The sequence below is a fragment of the Xyrauchen texanus genome, chromosome 20 (genome assembly GCF_025860055.1).
Source record: "Xyrauchen texanus isolate HMW12.3.18 chromosome 20, RBS_HiC_50CHRs, whole genome shotgun sequence".
Lineage (NCBI taxonomy): Eukaryota > Metazoa > Chordata > Actinopteri > Cypriniformes > Catostomidae > Xyrauchen > Xyrauchen texanus.
Genome location: NC_068295.1, coordinates 2,404,773 through 2,427,527, shown reverse-complemented (window position 1 = coordinate 2,427,527; position 22,755 = coordinate 2,404,773). Strand labels below are relative to the sequence as shown.

At 40.2% G+C, this 22,755-nt stretch overlaps 1 protein-coding gene and 1 long non-coding RNA gene across 2 annotated transcripts in view; both read right to left on the bottom strand.

Annotated features, from left to right (window-relative positions):
* Nucleotides 1-22,755, bottom strand: part of nid1a (nidogen 1a) — a 66,443-nt gene that overhangs the window by 10,398 nt on the left and 33,290 nt on the right. The window contains exons 9-15 of the mRNA XM_052150800.1: nt 20,263-20,400; nt 15,205-15,333; nt 14,789-14,932; nt 10,361-10,480; nt 6,418-6,645; nt 4,633-4,805; nt 430-556 (exon numbers count right to left, since the gene is read on the bottom strand). Of these exons, the coding sequence (XP_052006760.1) occupies nt 430-556; nt 4,633-4,805; nt 6,418-6,645; nt 10,361-10,480; nt 14,789-14,932; nt 15,205-15,333; nt 20,263-20,400 (1,059 nt within the window). The remainder of the gene's footprint in view (nt 1-429; nt 557-4,632; nt 4,806-6,417; nt 6,646-10,360; nt 10,481-14,788; nt 14,933-15,204; nt 15,334-20,262; nt 20,401-22,755) is intronic.
* On the bottom strand, nt 12,145-13,409 carry LOC127660518 (uncharacterized). Its single transcript, XR_007972654.1, has 3 exons — nt 13,345-13,409; nt 12,657-13,086; nt 12,145-12,398 (listed from the first exon to the last, which is right to left on the bottom strand). It is a non-coding gene; the product is annotated as an uncharacterized LOC127660518 (long non-coding RNA).

Here is a 22,755-nt window from a genome sequence, read left to right as displayed (position 1 = left end):
CGTTATTTAAATATATAACGGATAATATGTAAAAATTGCAAAACTAGGGCTGTCGATTTAATGCATTAATTCAGTGCGATTCATTTTATTAAAAATAACGCATTAAAAAAATTTACGCAATCGCAATACCCCCACGGACCGTAATAAGGACTATTCCTGAGGAATGCAAGCTTGTAGTACCACCTGTTTACTCCAGGGGGCAGTAACTGAAACTTCAGCTGTCTGAGCAACACACAGTTTATACAGTGAAGAAACACTTCAGCAGAACAACACAAACATGAGTTACATTCTTGTGTTCAAAACACTTGATGGAGCGCAAATCTGAACTAAGAGATCTCAAGATGTGTTCTAAGTATTAAACTACATTTAACTTGACACAATGACCTAAATTCTCAATTCTCAAGCATTAACTGTGTGAATTATGCCAACCTGATTTAATGAGAGTGACAGGCTCTCCTCCCTGTAGATTAGCTTTGCTAATGGCAGGTGTACTGATGTCTGTCCAGTAAACCATCTTCTCCACACAGTCATAGGCGATCCCAATCACCACTTTCTCCTGCACATAGAAAAAAGCAATCAACATCACACAAACATGCATGGAATTCTTGGCAGACGAAAACGCACGATTTCGCCCTGAAGGATTCATATATCTGTCTCTCACTGTCTGTGAACTCTTAAGATCTCTAAACAAAACATGTGACCACATTTTCAGAATGCAAGTGAGTCAAATGTCTCTCATGCCAGTTTGGTTATAAATGCATGGTTGAATCTCGTTTAATAAGGTTTCACTGTTAGTCATTACAGTAAATGTTAGCATGTGAGCAGTAAATGAGAACAGATGGAGATGTAAAGCAATCTTAATACATGATTTCCTTCAGTACAGTACACAATGATTCAGAGAGGCAAAATCCTGTACATAAGAAAATAGTCATATTTGTGTCACTTATATTTAGCTCATTATCACACACATAATTGCGAGATATAAAGTAATACTCCAAAAGCATGCAGAGATATACAGTGGCAAGAAAAAGTATGTGAACCCTTTGAATAACCTGCATTTATGTATACATTTATCTTAAAATCTGGAATGATCTGAAGTTACAATAATGAACAAACACAATTTGTTTTAACTAACACACACATTACTGTATTGTTCTTGCACATATTCAATATATCATTCAAGCATTCACAGTGTAGGTTGGAAAATGTATGTGAACCCTAAGGCTAATGACGCCAGAAAAAGCTAATTATTCGGGTGTTGGCAAACCTGGCATCCAAATAATGTAACGAGATTGGAGGTGTGGGTTAGAGCTATTCTGACTTGTAAAAAGCACTCAAACATTTTGAGTTTGCTTTTCAAAAGAAGCATCTGCTGACGTGGACCATACCTTGCATGGAATCGTTGGAACTTGTTAACATCTCTGTTCATGAGTCTACTATATGGAAAAACATTAAACAGGCATGGTGTCCATGAAGGAAGCCAACAAATATATTTATGTGTGCCTGAAGGTGGGCAAGACCACATGGAGACTCCACAACGCTTCTTGGAATGTGTTTTGTGAACTGATGAAATTAAGGTTGAATTATTTGGGAAGAACATGCAGCACTATGTATGGCATAAAAGGGGCACTGCATACCAACATGAAAACATCCCAATCCCAGTCAGAGCCCAGAACTTATCCCAGTAGAAATGACCTCAAGAGAGCCGGTCACACCAGACAGCCTCAGAATATGAGCTGAAGCAGTTCTATTAGGAAGAATGATCCAAAATTCCTTCTGAACATTGTACAGGTCTAATCCACAGCTACCCGAAGTAATTGGTTGAGGTTATTGCTGCCTAAGGAGGGTGGATCAGTTTTTAAATACAAGGATTCACTTACCTGTGTTTAATGGGATGTGTTCAATAAAGACATGAACGATTATAATTGTTTGTGTGTTGTTAGCTTAAGCTCATTGTGTTTGTCTATACTTGTGACTTTGATGAAGATGAAATCACATTTTATGACCAATTAATGCAGAAAACCAGTTAATATCAAAGGGTTCACATACTTTTTCTTGTCACTGTAACTTCAAGGAACAATTACGAGGCCAAGCACAGAAGGGTTATGGGACTTTTAGTTAAAATGTTCAAAACCTTTAAGAAAATGCATAACTTTTTTGCGATTTTTGCCCTATTACTAGGTGCTGTCACTAAACAGGTCAGGTACTCTCAGGACATTGTGGCAACTATGTATACACACTTTTGTTTTGATAAACCTTAGCATTACTGAACATTACAGTACAAGATACAGCTTTATTTCTATTTTGGGTCGCCATTTGGGTCACCAACTGTATATGGCGTAACTTCAGAACAGTGTTGAAAATCACACTTCTGTTCAGTTATTTTTGTGTGGATTGGTTTAAAGATCATCTGTGCCAATTTTGGTGAAAATCTGACAGAATTTGTTGGAGGAGTGGCAAAAAAACTCAAATTCAAGATGGCAGCTTATTTGCATTTACATTTATGCATTTGGCAGATGCTTTTATCCAAAGTGACTTACAGAGTCACTTATTACAGGGACAATCCCCCCGGAGCAACCTGGAGTTAAGTGCCTTGCTCAAGGACACAATGGTGGTGGCTGTGGGGATCAAACCAGTGACCTTCTGATTACCAGTTCTGTGCTTTAGACCACTACGCCGCCACCACCACTCCACATTTGCTTGGTGGAAATTGAAACCGATAGGCTCTTTAACCACTGAATCAGAGAAACAGAACAATGTGGGAAGGCCAAACAGTTTAAGAGTTATAAGCAGATATATTTATTAACCTTGATTAATCGGTGGCTCTGTAGAATTGTATTGGCACCCCCCAACATTGAAATGGTGTGCAATGGAAACTAGCAAAACTAACAAAAACAATAGGGGCTTTGCATCCTAAATAAGGGCGATTGCCCCCTAAAAATCTGCATTACTGCATCATGGTTTCCCAGTTTTATATTTTTAAAGTTCAGTCAAGGGCATGTGGTGTAAGTATTCACATTAACACTGTTTCTCATTTTGTAAATAGTTTTGTCTGTTTCTTCTGGAATCTCTCCTCACATTCTCATGGTTAGCGGGTCGATGAGGGTTATATAATCAACAGAGACAGCATATGGCCTTGATAAACAAGATTTCTCACATACTAATATTTCCAAGAAAAACATAGTTTAGCAATCCTCAAATTCCCCAGCGAGCCCCCCCAGCATATTTTGGCTCTGTGTTATCAACAATTTGGCAGTGATAGAAACTATGAACATTTGTAACATTTTACACCGTTAAAAACCACATAATGACTTTCTAACATTAGTAACTTTATGAAGTACAGTAAGCAAAGACTTTGATGGATCTAAAGAACATACTGTAGATATTTCTGCAATGCAATGTCGAGACCTACACTGAATATGCCGAATAAAATCTGCAGAGCTTTAGGTGAAATGGATATAAACATGGCAAAATGTGTTAAACGGAGCTGATATTTTTTAGCTATGTTGCAACTTAACAAAAAATCATTCTAAAATGGCAAAGACATTTGAAGGAAACTTCCAGTGACAAGGAGGAGGGCGGAGCCGGGTCGTGACTATGCACGCCCGGACCCCAATTGGGCTAATCAGCCGAGGAGAGGTATAACTGCAGCGGAATATGGCAGTTCGACAGAGAGAGAGCCACACGCAGCTGCCATGTGTGCGTTTATGTTTTTGTGTATTTTTGTTTAAGTTTTCATTAAACCATTATTTTGACTAGTTCCCGCCTCCTCCTTTCCCATTTCAAACTGGTTACATTGGTGCCTAAACCCGGAAAGGAGGAGGGACGTGCTGTCATGGAGTCCTCGCCACTGCCATCCACCCAAAGGAGTAGACGGAGGGCCTCACTGCCGGCCGCCTGGAGTGGTGGAGCCGCTGCCAGAGGAAGAGGAGTTCCCTACAGGCCGCCAAAACGCGGAGGGGCGTTCCATCCGCCAGGGGTCGGAGGACTGGCTCCTGTCCGCCTGGGGAGGAGCGGCTGTCGTCCGCCAGAGGATGGAGGAATGAGTGAGGACCAAGCGACGACTTGTCTGGGAACCGGCGAGCAAGTTTTTTGTTTGAAAACGTAAACAAAAAGACACAAAAACATAAACGCACACATGGCAGCTGCATTGCCGCTTTCCGCTGCACTTATCCCTCTCCTTGGCAGATTAGCCCTCCTCCTCATCACACCCCCAACGAGTGCTTAAGTTTGTTACCACCACAGTAATGCAAGAACACATATTAACTATGTACAAACAATAAGACCGCACACTTCCCTTAATAGTCAATTGTTGCCAAAGGTTTGAAATACTTAATCAAAAAGCTAATTTCCATTTGAAAAGAATTAGCGACATAAGAAAATGTATGGCAAGTTTACAGCAAGTTGCAATTTTTGTAACGGTTGTTTCTGCGTTTGCGTGCGTGCATCGAGTATGTTTTTAATCTAACAGTTCTGTGTATACAGATTTTGTGTGGGTTTAGCAATGACTAACCCCATCTGCAATGTAACAGCGTCTTAGACTAAAGAAACCCTTGAGTCATACACAGCTGAGATGCATCACTAGTAGCAGAAGGAAATACATTAACAGTCTGTGTTGGAGTAAAACATTACCGGGAGGTGCAGTGCAGTCTTGGCTTCAGTTTTCTTAAGGTCATAACCATCCAGTGGAATATATTCAATCTTTCCGCTCTGAGTGAACAGGATGTGACTGCCAGGGGGCAGAGGGCTGATGTCAGGCCTGGGTGATGGTCTAATTGGTGGGCCGGGAACATCATGATCAGGGCCTGTGTGATAGAAATTGTACGACTGTAAATGACTGTGTATTTGATGAATTTATATGACCTTACAGCAGTTGACAACTGATAGCACCTACAGTACAGTGAGGTCATAAAGTACTGAAACTACTAGTGATGAAAATGCTTCCTTTTATGCATTCTTTTGTATTTTAATTAAAGATATATATATATATATATATATATATATATATATATATATATATATATATATACATTTATTATGAATTACATTATTAGCATAATAAATCTAAGGGAAATATGAACATACATTTGAGAACGTCTCTCAAACGGATCTTGTGTGCATGAATACATTACATCTACATTTACATTTATTCATTTGGGAGACACTTTTATCCAAAGCGACTCACAAAAGATTAAAGCACCTTAAGGAGACAGTGGTATGAAAAGTGTCTGTGGAGCGGAGGGGGGCGTGGCCGGTCGGAATATCGCGCGCCCGGTCCCCAATCGGCCTGATGAGGCGCGCGAGGGATAAAGGCGGCCGGTGACGATGGTTCGAGAGAGAGAGAGAATGACAGACATGTCCGCATGTGTGTTTGTTTATGTTGTGTTTTAAGTTTCTTATTAAATTATTATTTATGTTGACAAGCCGGTTCTCGCCTCCTCCTTTCCCATCCTTTAACTGTTTTACAGTGTCATATTACAAAGTTTCACTATCATCAGAATAGTATACAAAACAGATTTAAGTGCTACAAGAAAAGTGCAACAAGAAATGTAAATAAATGTATTTATTTTTTGTATTTTTTTTGTTTGTTTTTTTTATTACTTTTTTTTATTATTACTTTTTTGTAAAAAAAAGTTGTTGTATTTTTTATTTTTTTTATTGACCGGTTAAGTGCTTTTGGAAAAGATGTGTTTTTAGCCGTTTTTTGAAGATAGAGAGTGAGTTAGCTTCCCAGATTGAGTTGGGAAGGTCATTCCACCACCGTGGTATGATGAAACTGAAAGTCCGGGAAAGTGTTTTGGTGCCTCTTTGTTTTGGTACGACAAGGCGACGTTCCTTAGCCGACCGCAAGCTTCTGGTGGGAACGTAGCTCTGCATAAATGTTTTTAGGTATGCTGGAGCAGACCCAGTGACTGTTTTATATGCCAGCATCAGGGCCTTGAATTTAATGCATGCATCAACCGGCAGCCAGTGGAGAGAGACACAGAGTGGTGTAACATGTGCTCTCTTAGGTTCATTAAAGACCAGATGTGCTGCTGCGTTCTGGATCATTTGGAGAGGTCTAATAGCACATGCAGGAAGGCCTGCAATGAGAGCGTTACAGTAGTCCAGTCTAGAGATGACAAGTGACTGAACGAGCAGTTGTGTGGCATGTACAGAGAGGAAGGGTCTTATCTTCCTGATATTGTAGAGTGTAAATCTTCATGATCTTGCAGTCTTTAAAATGTGGTCTGTGAAATTTAGCTCATCATCAATGGTTACCCCTAGATTTCTGACCGTTTTGGAAGGTAAAACTGTAGTTGGACCCAGCTGCACGGTGATGTTGTGTTCAACAGCCTGGTTGGCTGGACCAACGACTAAAGGAGTTGTGTTATATGTACATTATATGTATGACTCTTCTTTCTCTCAGTGACTCACAGTCAGGAAAGTTGCCGGGCCCCGTGCGCGTGCCGGAGATCTCCTGTCCATCTCGGTTCACACACCAACACTGTCTGATGCTGGTGTGACACTGCATGGGCTCGTATTCACCCCGGGCATCACAAGTTGGCACATACTGGCCAGGTACAGGGCGAGGGCCGCGGGGACCAAACTCAGTGGCGCCCAGAACACTTTCTCTGTGCTGCTGACACCGCGTCATCTCACGATCTGTACAAACACAAAGACACTTTAAAAAAACGTATCTGATATTAATGATGCGATTATTGCATACTGGATCATACTATTGTTAGTATGACATCAATACAGACTTTTGACTATCAGCATAAAATTTTGTCTAATTTGCATATTCTAGCCAAGGACCGCCACTCAGGACAGGTAAGACACATAAACTGACCAATTAAAGATGACATTTCAAGTCAACAAAAACAAAATTTACCCTGTTTATTTCTTAACCGTGGTACCGGTCAGATGACCGGCCCAATAAGATGTTTGATCTGAACAAAATAGATTTTGTTTTAAAGCTTTTAAAGTTTAGAATCTGGACTTTACAATGCATTTTATATATATACACATAATATATATATTAAAATAGCAAATATATACAGAGTTGGTAAAACATTAAAAAAAGACGAGATAGTCATGTGTTATATATCGTTGGAAAGGTCTCAATTGGTAAAATGCAATGAGCAAATTAAATTCACTCAAAGGCCAAACTGCAGTGAGTTTTAGTGTATGAAATTCCTACTGACAAATACATAAATATAATAAACAGCAATTACTTTTTGTCACATTTTTCCTTATTACTTCCTGAAGCATACATATAGCATAGACAATGACACATTGTAACTTACAGCAAACTATCCCGATTCAAATGAGCCCAAGCACAACATAATATGATAAGTTGATCTTGAAATATTCCTCAAAGAGTGTACAAGGAAAGACGATGCACAAATTGAACTCGGGTCGCCAGGTTTGTAGTGTAGCGGTTAGCGCACTGCGTTACAAACCTGGCGACCTGAGTTCAATTCTTGCTCAAGTCCAACACCAGTGATGATTATCTGAACCGGTCCTGGGCCTCTCCTAGGTTGACTCAGCCTAAAATGAGTACCTGGTGTGGTGTATAAAACATTGCCACTGGGGAGACAAAGGCGGTTGGGCGTGGTGCTGGCCACCCACCCCCTCGTGTACCGTTCCGGCCTTCATAGGTGCTCGCTAACAGCACTTGCCCCTACAGTCTGTTAAGGCTAAATGGGGGATCTTTGATCTTTTGTGGAGCTGTAGTGTAGCGGTTAGCGTGCTGCGCTACGAACCTGGTGACCCGAGTTCGATTCCCACTCATGGCCAACACCAGTGACGATTATCTGAACCGATCCCGGGCCTCCCCTAGGTCAACTCAGCCTAAAATGAGTACCTGGTGCGGTGTGTAAAACATCACCACTGGGGAGACAAAGGCGGTCGGGCGTGGTGCTGGCCACCCACCCCCTCGTGTACTGTTCTGGCCTTCATAGGTCCTCGCTAACAGCACTTGCCCGTACAGTCTGTTAAGGCTAAATGGGGGATCTTTGTACTAGGGGTGTAAAAGAATCGATACAATGCTCACGATACAATACCATATGTATCGTACGATACATAAACACTTTATAGTGTATAGTGCACATTATAGTGCTGTGTAACAACCTCCTCTGCGGTGAAAAAAACAGAGCAACAGATCTACAGTACAAAGGCGAGAAGATCGATGGCAAACGGCAAGTAGATTGTAACATTCCAGCTTGTTGAATTTGCCAAACAACAGTATCATGTCCCGGCAACAGTACATCAAACATGTTGTTTTATTTATGATGACTTCACAGTGCAAATCGGTGGATTTGCAATGCAGAAATAGCAACAGCAAAGATGCATTTAACATCCAGTCTCTCCCAGATGACATGGAGCAAGACGCTCTTAAGTAACAAAAACAAGCTTATTCAAAAATGGCACCGCATAAGAAACCCGCGATTACATGGCACTTGCACTCATGTTATATGCCGGTAATGTTTACATGCAAAGTGAAACCGGGGGAAGAGGCCATAAACATTCTGTGTGCCGATCTGTATTTGATCAGTTCGCTAAATAATATTGGATTATGTACATATATCATAAAACCAGAGGTCGGGTTTCTCTCAAGTTTTTTTTTTGTTTGAGCAAAACATTTATGGCCGTATGTGTGCTTATCTAAATGATCGGGATGCTCCTGAACACATAATATTTCTATATTTTACAGTCTAATCCATTCATTTCCAATGGACAGTCATTTTTGACCAGGAACACAATGTAAGGGTTAATATAGGTTCTTGATCTTATTGCGAATGATTCATCAGTGCATGTTATTACAATTAAATGCGCCGACTTTACTTTTCTGCTTATTTTTTAACCACCTGTGATATAGAATCACTTTTCACCATCCCGTCCACTGTTTTCACATTGAATATCCTGTTTCACTCAGAAATATGAAGTAAAATGGGTTTCAAATGCCATTTCATGTTGACTTTGCAACTCTGAGAAGCCAAAGCAACTGTTCCTTAAACTGGATTGTAAGTTCAGAGGAGACATTCAGCTGTTGAGCAGAAATTCATGACGCTAGGGTTAAGCCTTGACATAACATATGGGTCAAATGGTCATGGTGTAATATTTAAAGAGTTTCAGGCCCATCAGTCATTAAATGTGGGGAAAACAGTCTTCCAAAAAAAAAATGCATAATGAGCTGCTTCCTATTTGTCGAGAGTGCACGTTGCTCAAGGCTGGGAAATAGTAATGAACAAACATTTCCCAAGTAACATTGTCCAAACAGCATGAAAATCCTTCTTCACCTTAACTACAAAGTTCAGTGGAAGATGAGCCAATGACTGATATTAAAAAGTGCTTTAAATAAATAGCTCTGATTCTGAGGCATTAAACTAGAAAAGCTGTATGTGGAAGTTATGAGTATGAGGAAATTAGAAAACATTTGTGCATTTGATTAGAGCTTATTTTAATTAGAGCATGTCCCAAAACAAGATAAGATGGAGACTTACTTTTTAATAAAGAGTTTAGTTGCCTGTATACACAAGTGTGACATAAGCAGCCGTAAATGGCTTTAAATGTGGCTCATCCAATCATAATTTTGAGTTGGAACTGAACTATATTAGTTTAACTGTTTGATTTTTTCTCAAATATTACACAATGTGACGTATTTACCATCACCTGGGTAACATTTGTCAAAAATGGGTCAAAGTAGAGGTACTGGGTATCTCAGTGGTAAAAGATGCTGGCTTCCAAATCTGCAGTTCACGAGTTCGAATCCAGGGCGTGCTGAGTGACTCCAGTCAGGTCTCCTAAGCAACCAAACTGGCCCGGTTGCTAGGGAGGGTAGAGTCACATGTGGTAACCTCCTCGTGGTCGCCATAATGTGGCTCGTTCTTGGTGGGGCACATGGTGAGTTGAATGTGAATGCCGCGGTGGATAGCGTGAAGCCCCCACACTCGCTATGTCTCCGTGGCAACACGCTCAACAAGTCGTGTGATAAGTTGCGTGGGTTGACGGTCTCAGATGTGGAGGTAGCTGGGATTTGTCCTCCACCCCCCCAATTAAGGCGAATCACTACGCCACCACGAGGACTTAAAAGCACATTGGGAATTGGGCATTCCAGATTGGGAGAAAAAGGGGGGGCGGGTCAAAGTGACCATAGAAACCAAAGATTTACCTGTTAATTCCTCGTCATGTGAAAATCAAAACATTTAACAAACGTTGCTTAAAAACTACATAATTCCACCTGTACAGAATCCACTTTAATTTGCCATTGTTCTCTATAAAAGAATTAGACTAATTTGATATGAATCAAAAGATACATTTTAACATTTTTGTGCATGCAAACAGGCCTGTAACCTAACCCGAAGTTAAAATCTACCTGTAGAGCAGTAGATACCGTCACCGTTAAAGCCAGGCTTACACTGACAGCTGAAAGATCCAGGTGTGTTGAGGCAGAAGGCGTTCTCGTGACACTGGTTTGTCTGACACTCATCTATATCTGCAAAGAGAAAGAGTGACCGACATACTTACTGTAACAAAATCAACCATATTTCACCCAAAATAAAAAATACATAATTTATATATATACCATAAAGACAATGAGGCCTATTTTAAGGACCATTAAGTTTGTTTTACTGTAAAAATTAAGCATGTTTTACCTCAATTCTCATTACTGCAATGTGTCTAGATGTTACTATTTATTTATTTATTTTGTAAATGTATTTATACTTAATCCAAAGATTCACATTACTGTAGTACAGTCATTTGTACTGAATTACAGTTAACAAATACTTTAATACAGTAAGATATTTTTGTTTACATTTGCATGAAATAAAGGCAGTGCAACAAAAACCTTCATATATGCATAATGTATAAATACTTTACAATTTAAATAATGCATCCTTGTTTTTTATGGTGTTACAGAAATTCTTTGTTTTTTGCATTATGATAATGATTTCATAATATATGAAATGTCAATTTGATCGGAGAAGGAATTTTAAACCATTCTTCCATACAGAATTGCTTCAGCTCAGCCATATTCTTATGGTGCGTTCACATACAATGCAGAAAAGAACATTTGCCTCGTATTGCTCGAGCGAGTTTGAAAGCTAGATTAAATTTGTGTTTAAACTCGCGTTCGCACGAGTAACGCATGTATTCCCCCTTCTCTTCCGGAAAAGGACAGGAGGAGGGGCTTCTACGACAACTTATCTTTCCGCCATCAACCATGGCTTTTTTGAAGCCATACTTTAGTGGATTTACTTAAATGTTTAGAGTCAATTTCCCTTTTTACGCCATACGTAGAGCTGCGTGTTCTTCCCAAACAATACAACCGTAGTTTCATCAGTTCACAAAACATTTTCCCAGCGTTGTGGAGTGCCAAGGTGGTCTTTGGCAAACTTCAGGTTTGCAGCAATGTTTATGTTGGAAAGCAGCAGCTTCATTTGCAGTGTCCTGCCATGAACACCATACCTGTTTATTGTTTTCCATATAGTAGACTCATGAACAGAGATGTTAACCAGTTCCAATGATTCCTTCAAGTCTTCATCTGTCACTCTGGGGTTATTTGTTTACCTCATTGAACATTCTGCGGTGTGCCTTTTGAGTCAACTTGGCTGGACAGCCACTTCTAGTGAGAGTACCTATAGTACTAAATCATCTCCATTTATAGACAGTTTGTCTAACTGTGGACAGATGAATATCTCACGGCCACTTCTAGTAAGAGTAACTATAGTACTAAATCATCTCCATTTATAGACAGTTTGTCTCACTGTGGACAGATGAATATCTAACTGCCACTTCTAGTAAGAGTACCTATAGTACTAAATCATCTCCATTTATAGACAGTTTGTCTAACTGTGGACAGATGAATATCTAACGGCCACTTCTAGAGAGAGTACCTATAGTACTAAATCATCTCCATTTATAGACAGTTTGTCTAACTGTGCACAGATGAATATCTAACGGCCACTTCTAGAGAGAGTACATATAGTACTAAATCATCTCCATTTATAGACAGTTTGTCTAACTGTGCACAGATGAATATCTAACGGCCCCTTCTAGAGAGAGTACCTATAGTACTAAATCATTTCCATTTATAGACAGTTTGTCTAACTGTGCACAGATGAATATCTAACGGCCACTTCTAGTGAGAGTACCTATAGTACTAAATCACCTCCATTTATAGACAGTTTGTCTAACTGTGCACAGATGAATATCTAATGGCCACTTCTAGAGAGAGTACCTATAGTACTAAATCATCTCCATTTATAGACAGTTTGTCTAACTGTGGACAGATGAATATCTAACGGCCACTTCTAGAGAGAGTACCTATAGTACTAAATCATCTCCATTTATAGACAGTTTGTCTAACTGTGGACAGATGAATATCTAACGGCCACTTCTAGAGAGAGTACCTATAGTACTAAATCATCTCCATTTATAGACAGTTTGTCTAACTGTGGACAGATGAATATCTAACGGTCACTTCTAGAGAGAGTACCTATAGTACTAAATCACCTCCATTTATAGACAGTTTGTCTAACTGTACACAGATGAATATCTAACGGCCACTTCTAGAGAGAGTACCTATAGTACTAAATCATCTCCATTTATAGACAGTTTGTCTAACTGTGGACAGATGAATATCTAACGGTCACTTCTAGAGAGAGTACCTATAGTACTAAATCACCTCCATTTATAGACAGTTTGTCTAACTGTGCACAGATGAATATCTAACGGCCACTTCTAGAGAGAGTACCTATAGTACTAAATCATCTCCATTTATAGACAGTTTGTCTAACTGTGGACAGATGAATATCTAACGGCCACTTCTAGAGAGAGTACCTATAGTACTAAATCATCTCCATTTATAGACAGTTTGTCTAACTGTGGACAGATGAATATCTAACGGCCACTTCTAGAGAGAGTACCTATAGTACTAAATCACCTCCATTTATAGACAGTTTGTCTAACTGTGGACAGATGAATATCTAACGGCCACTTCTAGAGAGAGTACCTATAGTACTAAATCATCTCCATTTATAGACAGTTTGTCTAACTGTGGACAGATGAATATCTAACGGCCACTTCTAGAGAGAGTACCTATAGTACTAAATCATCTCCGTTTATAGACAGTTTGTCTAACTGTGGACAGATGAATATCTAACGGCCACTTCTAGAGAGAGTACCTATAGTACTAAATCATCTCCATTTATAGACAGTTTGTCTAACTGTGCACAGATGAATATCTAACGGCCACTTCTAGAGAGAGTACCTATAGTACTAAAGCATCTCCATTTATAGACAGTTTGTCTAACTGTGGACAGATGAATATCTAACGGTCACTTCTAGAGAGAGTACCTATAGTACTAAATCACCTCCATTTATAGACAGTTTGTCTAACTGTGGACAGATGAATATCTAACGGCCACTTCTAGAGAGAGTACCTATAGTACTAAAGCATCTCCATTTATAGACAGTTTGTCTAACTGTGGACAGATGAATATCTAATGGCCACTTCTAGTGAGAGTACCTATAGTACTAAATCATCTCCATTTATAGACAGTTTGTCTAACTGTGCACAGATGAATATCTAAACTCTGCCAGATAACTTTGTAGCCCTTTCCAGCTGCATGCAAAGCAACAATTCTTAATTGTAGGTCTTCTGAGATCTCCGTTTTCTGAGGCATGGTCCACGTCAGCAGATGCTTCTTGTGAATAGCAAACTAACAATAAAATGTTTAAGTGCTTTTTATAAGTCAAAGTAGCTCTAACCCACACCTACAATCTCGTTAAATTAATTGGATGCCAGGTTTGCCAACTCATGACATGAATTAGCTTTTGTTGACGTCATTAGCCTAGGGGTTCACATACTTTTTCCAACCTTTAAATCTTAAAATCTTTTGATCTTTAAATTGTCAAAGTTGAGAGTACAACCAAAAGCCCCCAAAGAATATTTAATTTGATTGAGATTGGATCAATAAAGAGGCAGCATTCATAGCTAGACAAGCCTTCAAGCCACAATATAAATGCTGCTCTTGTTTTTCTCTGAATTTATTATGAAAGTCTTGCCAATTTGAAGTGAAACAGGCAGAGGAGAAGAGGAGTTGAGATGTCTGTACACAGCTGTTACTCTCTGCCACTAATGTTTTCCCTCCATAATCACACTGAGGTCAAATGCAGCTACAAACTATAATGACATATGAATTATTTCACCATTGCATTCATGAATGCTATTCGAAAAATGCATTTTAAATAATTTTCTTCTAGGGCTCTGCATCCATTTTTAGTGAATGTATAAAGTCGGAGCAAGTTTTCATATATAATGTTTTTTTCATTTGCAACCAAACAAACATCATTTTGTGACATAATTTGCTTGAACAAGGTGCTTGTGCTCTTTTTCTTTATAATGAATGCCACTTGCTTTGATAGTCAGACATTTTTAAGTGTGACTTAAGTGCAGGGGTGGACTGGGAAGAGAAATCGTCCCGGGATTTCACATAGAAATTGTCCCAAATTTGTTGGGCGTGGAGGGGGTGGGGGGGTACAGTCCTCTTCTCCATATCGCTGCCCCTTCGGCATAACGCTGCACCATTTTGTGGCCCATTCTGCATAACGCGGCGGCCCATTTCAGCTTATCGCTGCCCATTCGGCCCTGTTTCATGGCCGGCCCTTCAGGAAAAGTCCCAGTTCTCCCGATGGCCAGTCCGCCCCTTCTTAAGTCTACAAACACTTCTTGAGACAACTGTATTACTCTTTTAAATCATATAAATAAAAGTTTGTGTAGTAAAGAGAGCTAATATACCCTGACAGATTCTTCCGTCACCCATGAATCCCGGCAGGCAGGTGCAGATGTAGGACGATCCGCCGGTGTAACTGCAGCGAGCGCGTTCAGGAGCATCGCAATTGTGAGTGCCAGAACGACATGCATCCACGGGCCTGTGCACCTCTACAACCCAAAACATGACAATTTAACATGATTAAAACTAGCTTTCTTATTACAATCTGATGGTTAACTACAAGTAACAGTCAATTAATATACAATAAGTGTACAGAGATATAACATTTATGTGGATAGCACAGCTCAGATTATTTGGTCTTGGGAGAACTTGATGAGAAATGTTTGTGTTGACATTGAGATCTCTGGCTTTGGCGATGGAGATGAATACAAACAGATGTTGACACAAATGTAATAACGAAAGCAGCGTTACAAACTCTTACCAACACACGTGTGACCATCGCTTGCAAACTGGAATCCGTCCTGACACTCGCAGCGAAATGTTCCAGGTTGGTTGTTGCAGATGGCATTCGGCCCACAGATCTGAGGGGATTCCCTGCATTCATCGATGTCTAATGAGGAGAGCATAGCACTTTATCAACAGACTAAACTGATGAACATCTATGGCTTTAGTGAGGATTTCCAAACCTCTAGATTTCTTCTGAACAGATGACTTCTACTTTCATGTAATCATGAACAAAGTCTGCACTAACACTGTCAACTGATTTCGAAATGTTTGAGACATCTGGCACTGATCAAATTATGTTGCATGCTTTTAAATGGCAAAAACACTTATGAGATTGTTTAGCGTTCAGTTTGGGCCACTTTCTCTGGACCAATAATAAAAGCATGAGCAATTAATACTATATATTAATTACATACTGTATATAATGTGTGATTCTTCAACGTCAAGCAATTTCATGTGCCAGGGCTTGATCTTTATTAAAACAGATTTCCACTTTTTTCTTTTAGTTATATGAAAGTATCAATAAAACTGAACTGGAAACTTTTTACCAGGCCTTCATTTATTTTTGGTACTTTTCAAATTTCAAATAAAATGTTAGGCTTGTCCCAGACTTTCAGCATTAAACTATGCATATCCATTATATAAAAGTTATTTAATGTTTAAATCTATAGTAATGTAAACAAAGAGTGAAATAAACTGTGGCAGGACGGAGGGCAGGGCCGGGTCGTGATTCCACACACCTGGCCCCTAATCAGGCTAATTAGCCCTCGAGAGGGATAAAGGCCAACCGAAGATGGCAGTGCAACAGAGAGAGAGAGAGATTTACGGATAGCTGTCCGACACCTGTCTGTGTGTGTGTGTTTGTCTTTTTGGTTCAGTTTTAAATTAAACTATTATTTATATTGTCAAGCCGGTTCTCGCCTCCTCCTTTTCCATTAATCTCTTTACACTGGTGCCGGAACCCAGGAAGGAGGAGGGATGCGCAGTAGTGGGGTTCTCGCCACTACCATCCACCCGAAATAAGCAGCTGCGGCCATCCGCCGGAGGACGGAGGAGCCCGGCTGCCTGGAAGCGGAGGAACGCCCGCCGACCACGAGGGGAGGAGGGGCTCCCAACCAACCGCCTGGAGTGGTTACCGCTGCCAGGGCCGGGGGAGATCCCTACTGTCCACCAAAAACACGGCGGGGCATTCTGTCCACCAGGGGCCGGAGGACTGCCTACGATCCACCCGGGGAGGTGCGACTGTCATCCACTAGATGGTGGAGGAGTGGACGAGTACCAAGCTACGGCGTATCGGAGAACCAGCAAGTAAGTGGCCATTGTTTCCCTCCCCCTTGTCCCCTCCCTCATCCAGGTAGATGGGGATGACCTGCCGGCAGATGGGGCGGAACTATTTGGCACTACAGAGCCCCCTCTACACGCCCATGAATGAATCTTTGCCAAACCCTAATGGCCGACGATTCTGATGTGTGTGCAAAAGATCATAAAAATTCAAGCATGCCAAGTACCTCAAAAACATACTTATGTATGGATCCTTTTATCCACACATAAAAAGGAATAATAGTGTTTAATGTGTTGCCATGGCAATAGTAGTAAAGATATAAAAAATACCTTCATAATTTTATTTCTGTACTGTCTTGACATTATTATATAAACATTTGAAGCAGTTCAGATAAAAATAAGAGTGCTATTCCAAAGTCTGTAAAACGTTACACACTTCCTGCTGCCAGTTGGTGGTGCTATGATCGTGACCCACAATAGTCATATCCATGTGATCAGCCCCCAATACAAACATAAATCTCAATTTTGAACTAAATCACACAATGCTTGCCAAAGATAGGAGCACTTCCTCTTTTTCATTTTTCACCAAAAATGTATCGCCTCGCCATGTCAACACTGTTTGAAAAATCGATAATCTGTTCTCAATGTAGAATTTTCAATATCTTGGCATGATGTTGCCCACATTTGGTGCCTGTCACATAAATATCCTAGGAGGAGTATTTCAAATTCCAGAGCATGCGTTTTTCAAACAGTGCAACATGGCAGACTTCCTGTTGGGCAGAGCCTATAACTATGATGGTGAAAGTTGTTCAGCTTGATGAGATCTATATGGGTACAAAGTTTGGTGACTGTAGGTGAAAAGGCATGTGCTACAGAGCCTCCCAAAAATCAAATTTTTCGAGAAAGGAGGGGAAAACAGCAGGCTTCCGTGGGCCGTTTAGTTACATAGACGGTATTAACAAGTTCCATGTGCTATCAGGAATTTCGGCAAAGCAAATTAAGTTAATCAATAAAATGAATTGGGACTTTATTTGGAAAAACAAATATTATTATATATGGAAACGTGACATGTTAATAGATTATGAAGATGTTGGACTAAACACAATTGACTTTGATATTATGCGGGGCGGTTGTGGCTCAGGTGGTAGAGCGGGACAGCCACTAATTGTAGGGTTTGGTGGTTCGAATCCCAGCCCGCATGACTCCACATGCCAGAGTGTCCTTGGGCAAGACACTGAACCCCAAATTGCTCCCAATGGCAGGCTAGCGCCTTACATGGCAGCTCTGCCATCATTGGTGTGTGAATGAGTGAATGAGTCACAGTGTAAAGCGCTTTGAATACCGCTTAGGTTAAAAAAAGACCATATAAGTGCAGACCATTGACCATATCATGAATGGTGTGCTTAAACTAAACTAAAATCATCATATCAACCTTGTTTTTCCAGCCAACCCGGCTGTTGAACACAACATCACCGTGCAGCTGGGTCCAATTACAGTTTTGCCTTCCAAAACGGTCAGAAATCTAGGGGTAACCATTGGTGATGAGCTAAATTTCACAGACCACATTTTAAAGACTGCAAGATCTTGTAGATTTACACTCTACAATATCAGGAAGCTAAGACCCTTCCTCTCTGTACATGCCACACAACTGCTCGTTCAGTCACTTGTCATCTCTAGACTGGACTACTGTAACGCTCTCATTGCAGGCCTTCCTGCATATGCTATTAGACCTCTCCAAATGATCCAGAATGCAGCAGCACATCTGGTCTTTAATGAACCTAAGAGAGCACATGTTACACCACTCTTTGTCTCTCTCCACTGGCTGCCGGTTGATGCATGTATTAAATTCAAGGCCCTGATGCTGGCATACAAAACAGTCACTGGATCTGCTCCAGCATACCTAAAAACATTTATGCAGAGCTACACTCCCACCAGAAGCCTGCGGTCGGCTAAGGAACGTCGCCTTGTCGTACCAAAACAAAGAGGCACCAAAACACTTTCCCGGACTTTCAGTTTCATCATACCACGGTGGTGGAATGACCTTCACAACTCAATCCGGGACGCTGACTCACTTTCTGTTTTTTAAAAAAGGTTCTTGTTGCACTTAAATCTGTTTTGTATACTATTCTGATGATAGTGAAACTTTGTAATATGGCACTTTTCGTACCACTGTCTCCTTAAGATGATTCGCTTGTGTTTTCCTCTTTTGTAAGTTGCTTTGGATAAAAGCATCTGCCAAATGAATAAATGTAAATGTAAATATTGGTATCAAATACCTTGTTCATAATTTAAAATAATGTGTGGGTATAACATTTATTTTACAATGTGATTTTGACATTTCTAAGCTACCTTTGAAACTTTCAGCTTTTCACCAACAGGTCCTTGTATCCTGGAAATACATTTTCAAATACAATTTTAGCCCACATGATATGTCAGTTTGGAACAACAGATGTACATTAACAAATAGAAAATGCTTATTTATAGAAGAATGGTGGGATAAAGGAATCTGGTCAATATTATATTTTACATTTACATTTATGCATTTGGCAGATGCTTTTATCCAAAGCGACTTACAGTGCACTTATTACAGGGACAATCCCCCCGGAGCAACCTGGAGTTAAGTGCCTTACTCAAGGACACAATGGTGGAGGCTGTGTGGTTCGAACCAGCAACCTTATGATTACCAGATTACCAGTTATGTGCTTAGACCACTACACCACCACCACTCCATGGACATATTATGGACATAGAGGGTAATATCTTGGATTATAAAGACCTCAACCCTCAAAGGATTTATAAGAAAATGATTAAAAGTATCCCTTCACCAATGATTAGATTACACAGTGACTAAGATTCATGAGCCTAGGATAAACCGAGTTATTTTAAAGACAAACATTGCACTAGTACATTTCTGAGGAAATGTCTGGTATAAGAATGCTGTAAAACGAACTTACACTCTTAATCATCTCAATAGAAAAGCCAGATGTGAAATAAGGAGGAAATATATTTCTGATCCCAAAGCCCCCAAATGCAAAGAACAGCACTTTAAAATTATACATGAAATCTATCCCACTAAAGAGTTTTATTTAACACGGAAATCTCCAATGTTTGCTTATTCTGTAATAAATGTAGATACCTAAAAACACCAACTACACATCTTCAAAAATAAACATCTATACATCTATACTCGCTGAAAATAATGACTATTCCCCAAGCCGTTTGGACTCATATAACAAACCCCCTTTTGATTTATTTGATTTATTTTATTATGCTAATGTGATTGTGAGCTCTGTTTTGTCTGCTGTGTAAAAGAGTTCATGAATAAGTTCTCATCCATCAGCTCTCATGATTATAGGTTTTAAAGATAATATCTGTCCCATTTGTGTGTCATTTCCTTTAAGCAGCCAGGGCAGGGTCACATCCTTAGTTGTTTAAAAAGGTCTTGGGGAATATTCAGACGTACATGACGACAATTTTGCCCTATTGATTTTAAGATAGTAAGGAAACTACCCACTTCTGGAAGGAAGCGAGATGAAATCAGTTCTCAAGGACAGAGCTCTAATTTCATGGACGTAATCTGTTTCCCTTGCAAGGAAGGAAGGAGGTTACGGGACATTTTGGAATAGTTTAAATTGATTTAATTATCGCTAAACGGACAGGAGGGGTCATGCCAAAGTCCGTAGAAATAAACGCCTCTCTCAGAGGCCCATCCATTGGCAGCGCCTGGCTTCCAATGAACTGTTGTATTACGTACCATTGCAAACGCGCCCGTCTCCGGCGAAGCCTGCAGCACACTCGCACGTGAACTGATTTCCTTGTCCGGGTCGGCACACCGCGTTCGTATCGCAGCCGTGTCTGCCAGTAAAGCAGTCGTTCTCTTCAGTCTGCCCGCCTGCGGATACATGCATACATTAAATCACAGTTTCTACCATGCAAACAATACTGAACAATATATATATATAGAGAGAGAGAGAGAGCAAAACATTACCAACATCTTAGTCAAACACAACCTGTTATTGATTCATCCTGGAAGTTTCAAGATGTCATTTTAAAGTCATTTAAGCACATTTCATCCCTTATACTCATTACTGCAATGCGCCCGGACACTTAACTTTTATATGTGTGTATATATATATATATATATATATATATATATATATATATACAGTGAGGAAAATAAGTATTTGAACACCCTGCTATTTTGCAAGTTCTCCCACTTGGAAATCATGGAGGGGTCTGAAATTGTCATCGTAGGTGGATGTCCACTGTGAGAGACATAATCTAAAAAGAAAAATCCAGAAATCACAATGTATGATTTTTTAACTATTTATTTGTATGATACAGCTGCAAATAAGTATTTGAACACCTGTCTATCGGCTAGAATTCTGACCCTCAAAGACCTGTTAGTCTGCCTTTAAAATGTCCACCTCCACTCCATTTATTACCCTAAATTAGATGCACCTATTTGAGGTCATTAGGTGCATAAAGACACCTGTCCACCCCATACAATCAGTAAGAATCCAACTACTAACATGGCCAAGTCCAAAGAGCTGTCCAAAGACACTAGAGACAAAATTGTACACCTCCACAAGGCTGGAAAGGGCTACGGGGAAATTGCCAAGCAGCTTGGTGAAAAAAGGTCCACTGTTGGAGCAATCATTAGAAAATGGAAGAAGCTAAACATGACTGTCAATCTCCCTCGGACTGGGGCTCCATGCAAGATCTCACCTCGTGGGGTCTCAATGATCCTAAGAAAGGTGAGAAATCAGCCCAGAACTACACGGGAGGAGCTGGTCAATGACCTGAAAAGAGCTGGGACCACCGTTTCCAAGGTTACTGTTGGTAATACACTAAGACGTCATGGTTTGAAATCATGCATGGCACGGAAGGTTCCCCTGCTTAAACCAGCACATGTCAAGGCCGTCTTAAGTTTGCCAATGACCATTTGGATGATCCAGAGGAGTCATTGGAGAAAGTCATGTGGTCAGATGAGACCAAAATAGAACTTTTTGGTCATAATTCCACTAACCGTGTTTGGAGGAAGAAGAATGATGAGTACCATCCCAAGAACACCATCCCTACTGTGAAGCATGGGGTGGTAGCATCATGCTTTGGGGGTGTTTTTCTGCACATGGGACAGGACGACTGCACTGTATTAAGGAGAGGATGACCGGGGCCATGTATTGCGAGATTTTGGGGAACAACCTCCTTCCCTCAGTTAGAGCATTGAAGATGGGTCGAGGCTGGGTCTTCCAACATGACAATGACCCGAAGCACACAGCCAGGATAACCAAGGAGTGGCTCTGTAAGAAGCATATCAAGGTTCTGGCGTGGCCTAGCCAGTCTCCAGACCTAAACCCAATAGAGAATCTTTGGAGGGAGCTCAAACTCCGTGTTTCTCAGCGACAGCCCAGAAACCTGACTGATCTAGAGAAGATCTGTGTGGAGGAGTGGGCCAAAATCCCTCCTGCAGTGTGTGCAAACCTGGTGAAAAACTACAGGAAACGTTTGACCTCTGTAATTGCAAACAAAGGCTACTGTACCAAATATTAACATTGATTTTCTCAAGTGTTCAAATACTTATTTGCAGCTGTATCATACAAATAAATAGTTAAAAAATCATACATTGTGATTTCTGGATTTTTTTTTTAGATTATGTCTCTCAAAGTGGACATGCACCTACGATGACAATTTCAGACCCCTCCATGATTTCTAAGTGGGAGAACTTGCAAAATAGCAGGGTGTTCAAATACTTATTTTCCTCACTGTATATATATATATATATATATACTGCATATAATACCTACTCTTAATGGTGTTTCTTATTAAGTGTTTCACTTTTTTACAGTAAAGACAAATAATGTAATAAAATTATTTTTAATGAAATCAGCATAAATAAACAGTACAAAAAAATCCTACTTTGAATTTGGAATACTTTCCATATATTAAAGGTGCAGTACGTAAAATTTTTCATGTAATATTCACCTTTTTTTGCCAATGTGTGAACGGCTTGTAACGCAAATTAAATTAAATAATGAGCCCTTCACGGACTTCCAAGGTTGCCTATTAAAGCCTGTAGACTGATGGTCGTGTGAAGGGAGTGGGTCGGTTTTGCCGGGAAAATCCATAGGATGTGACGTACATGCGCGCTCCCGAGTGCTTCTCTTCCGCTATTCAACAGTGACAACAAACTGCAACATTTGGTAACGTTATCTTAGAGATGAACTCCAGCAAATGTCCGGCTCCC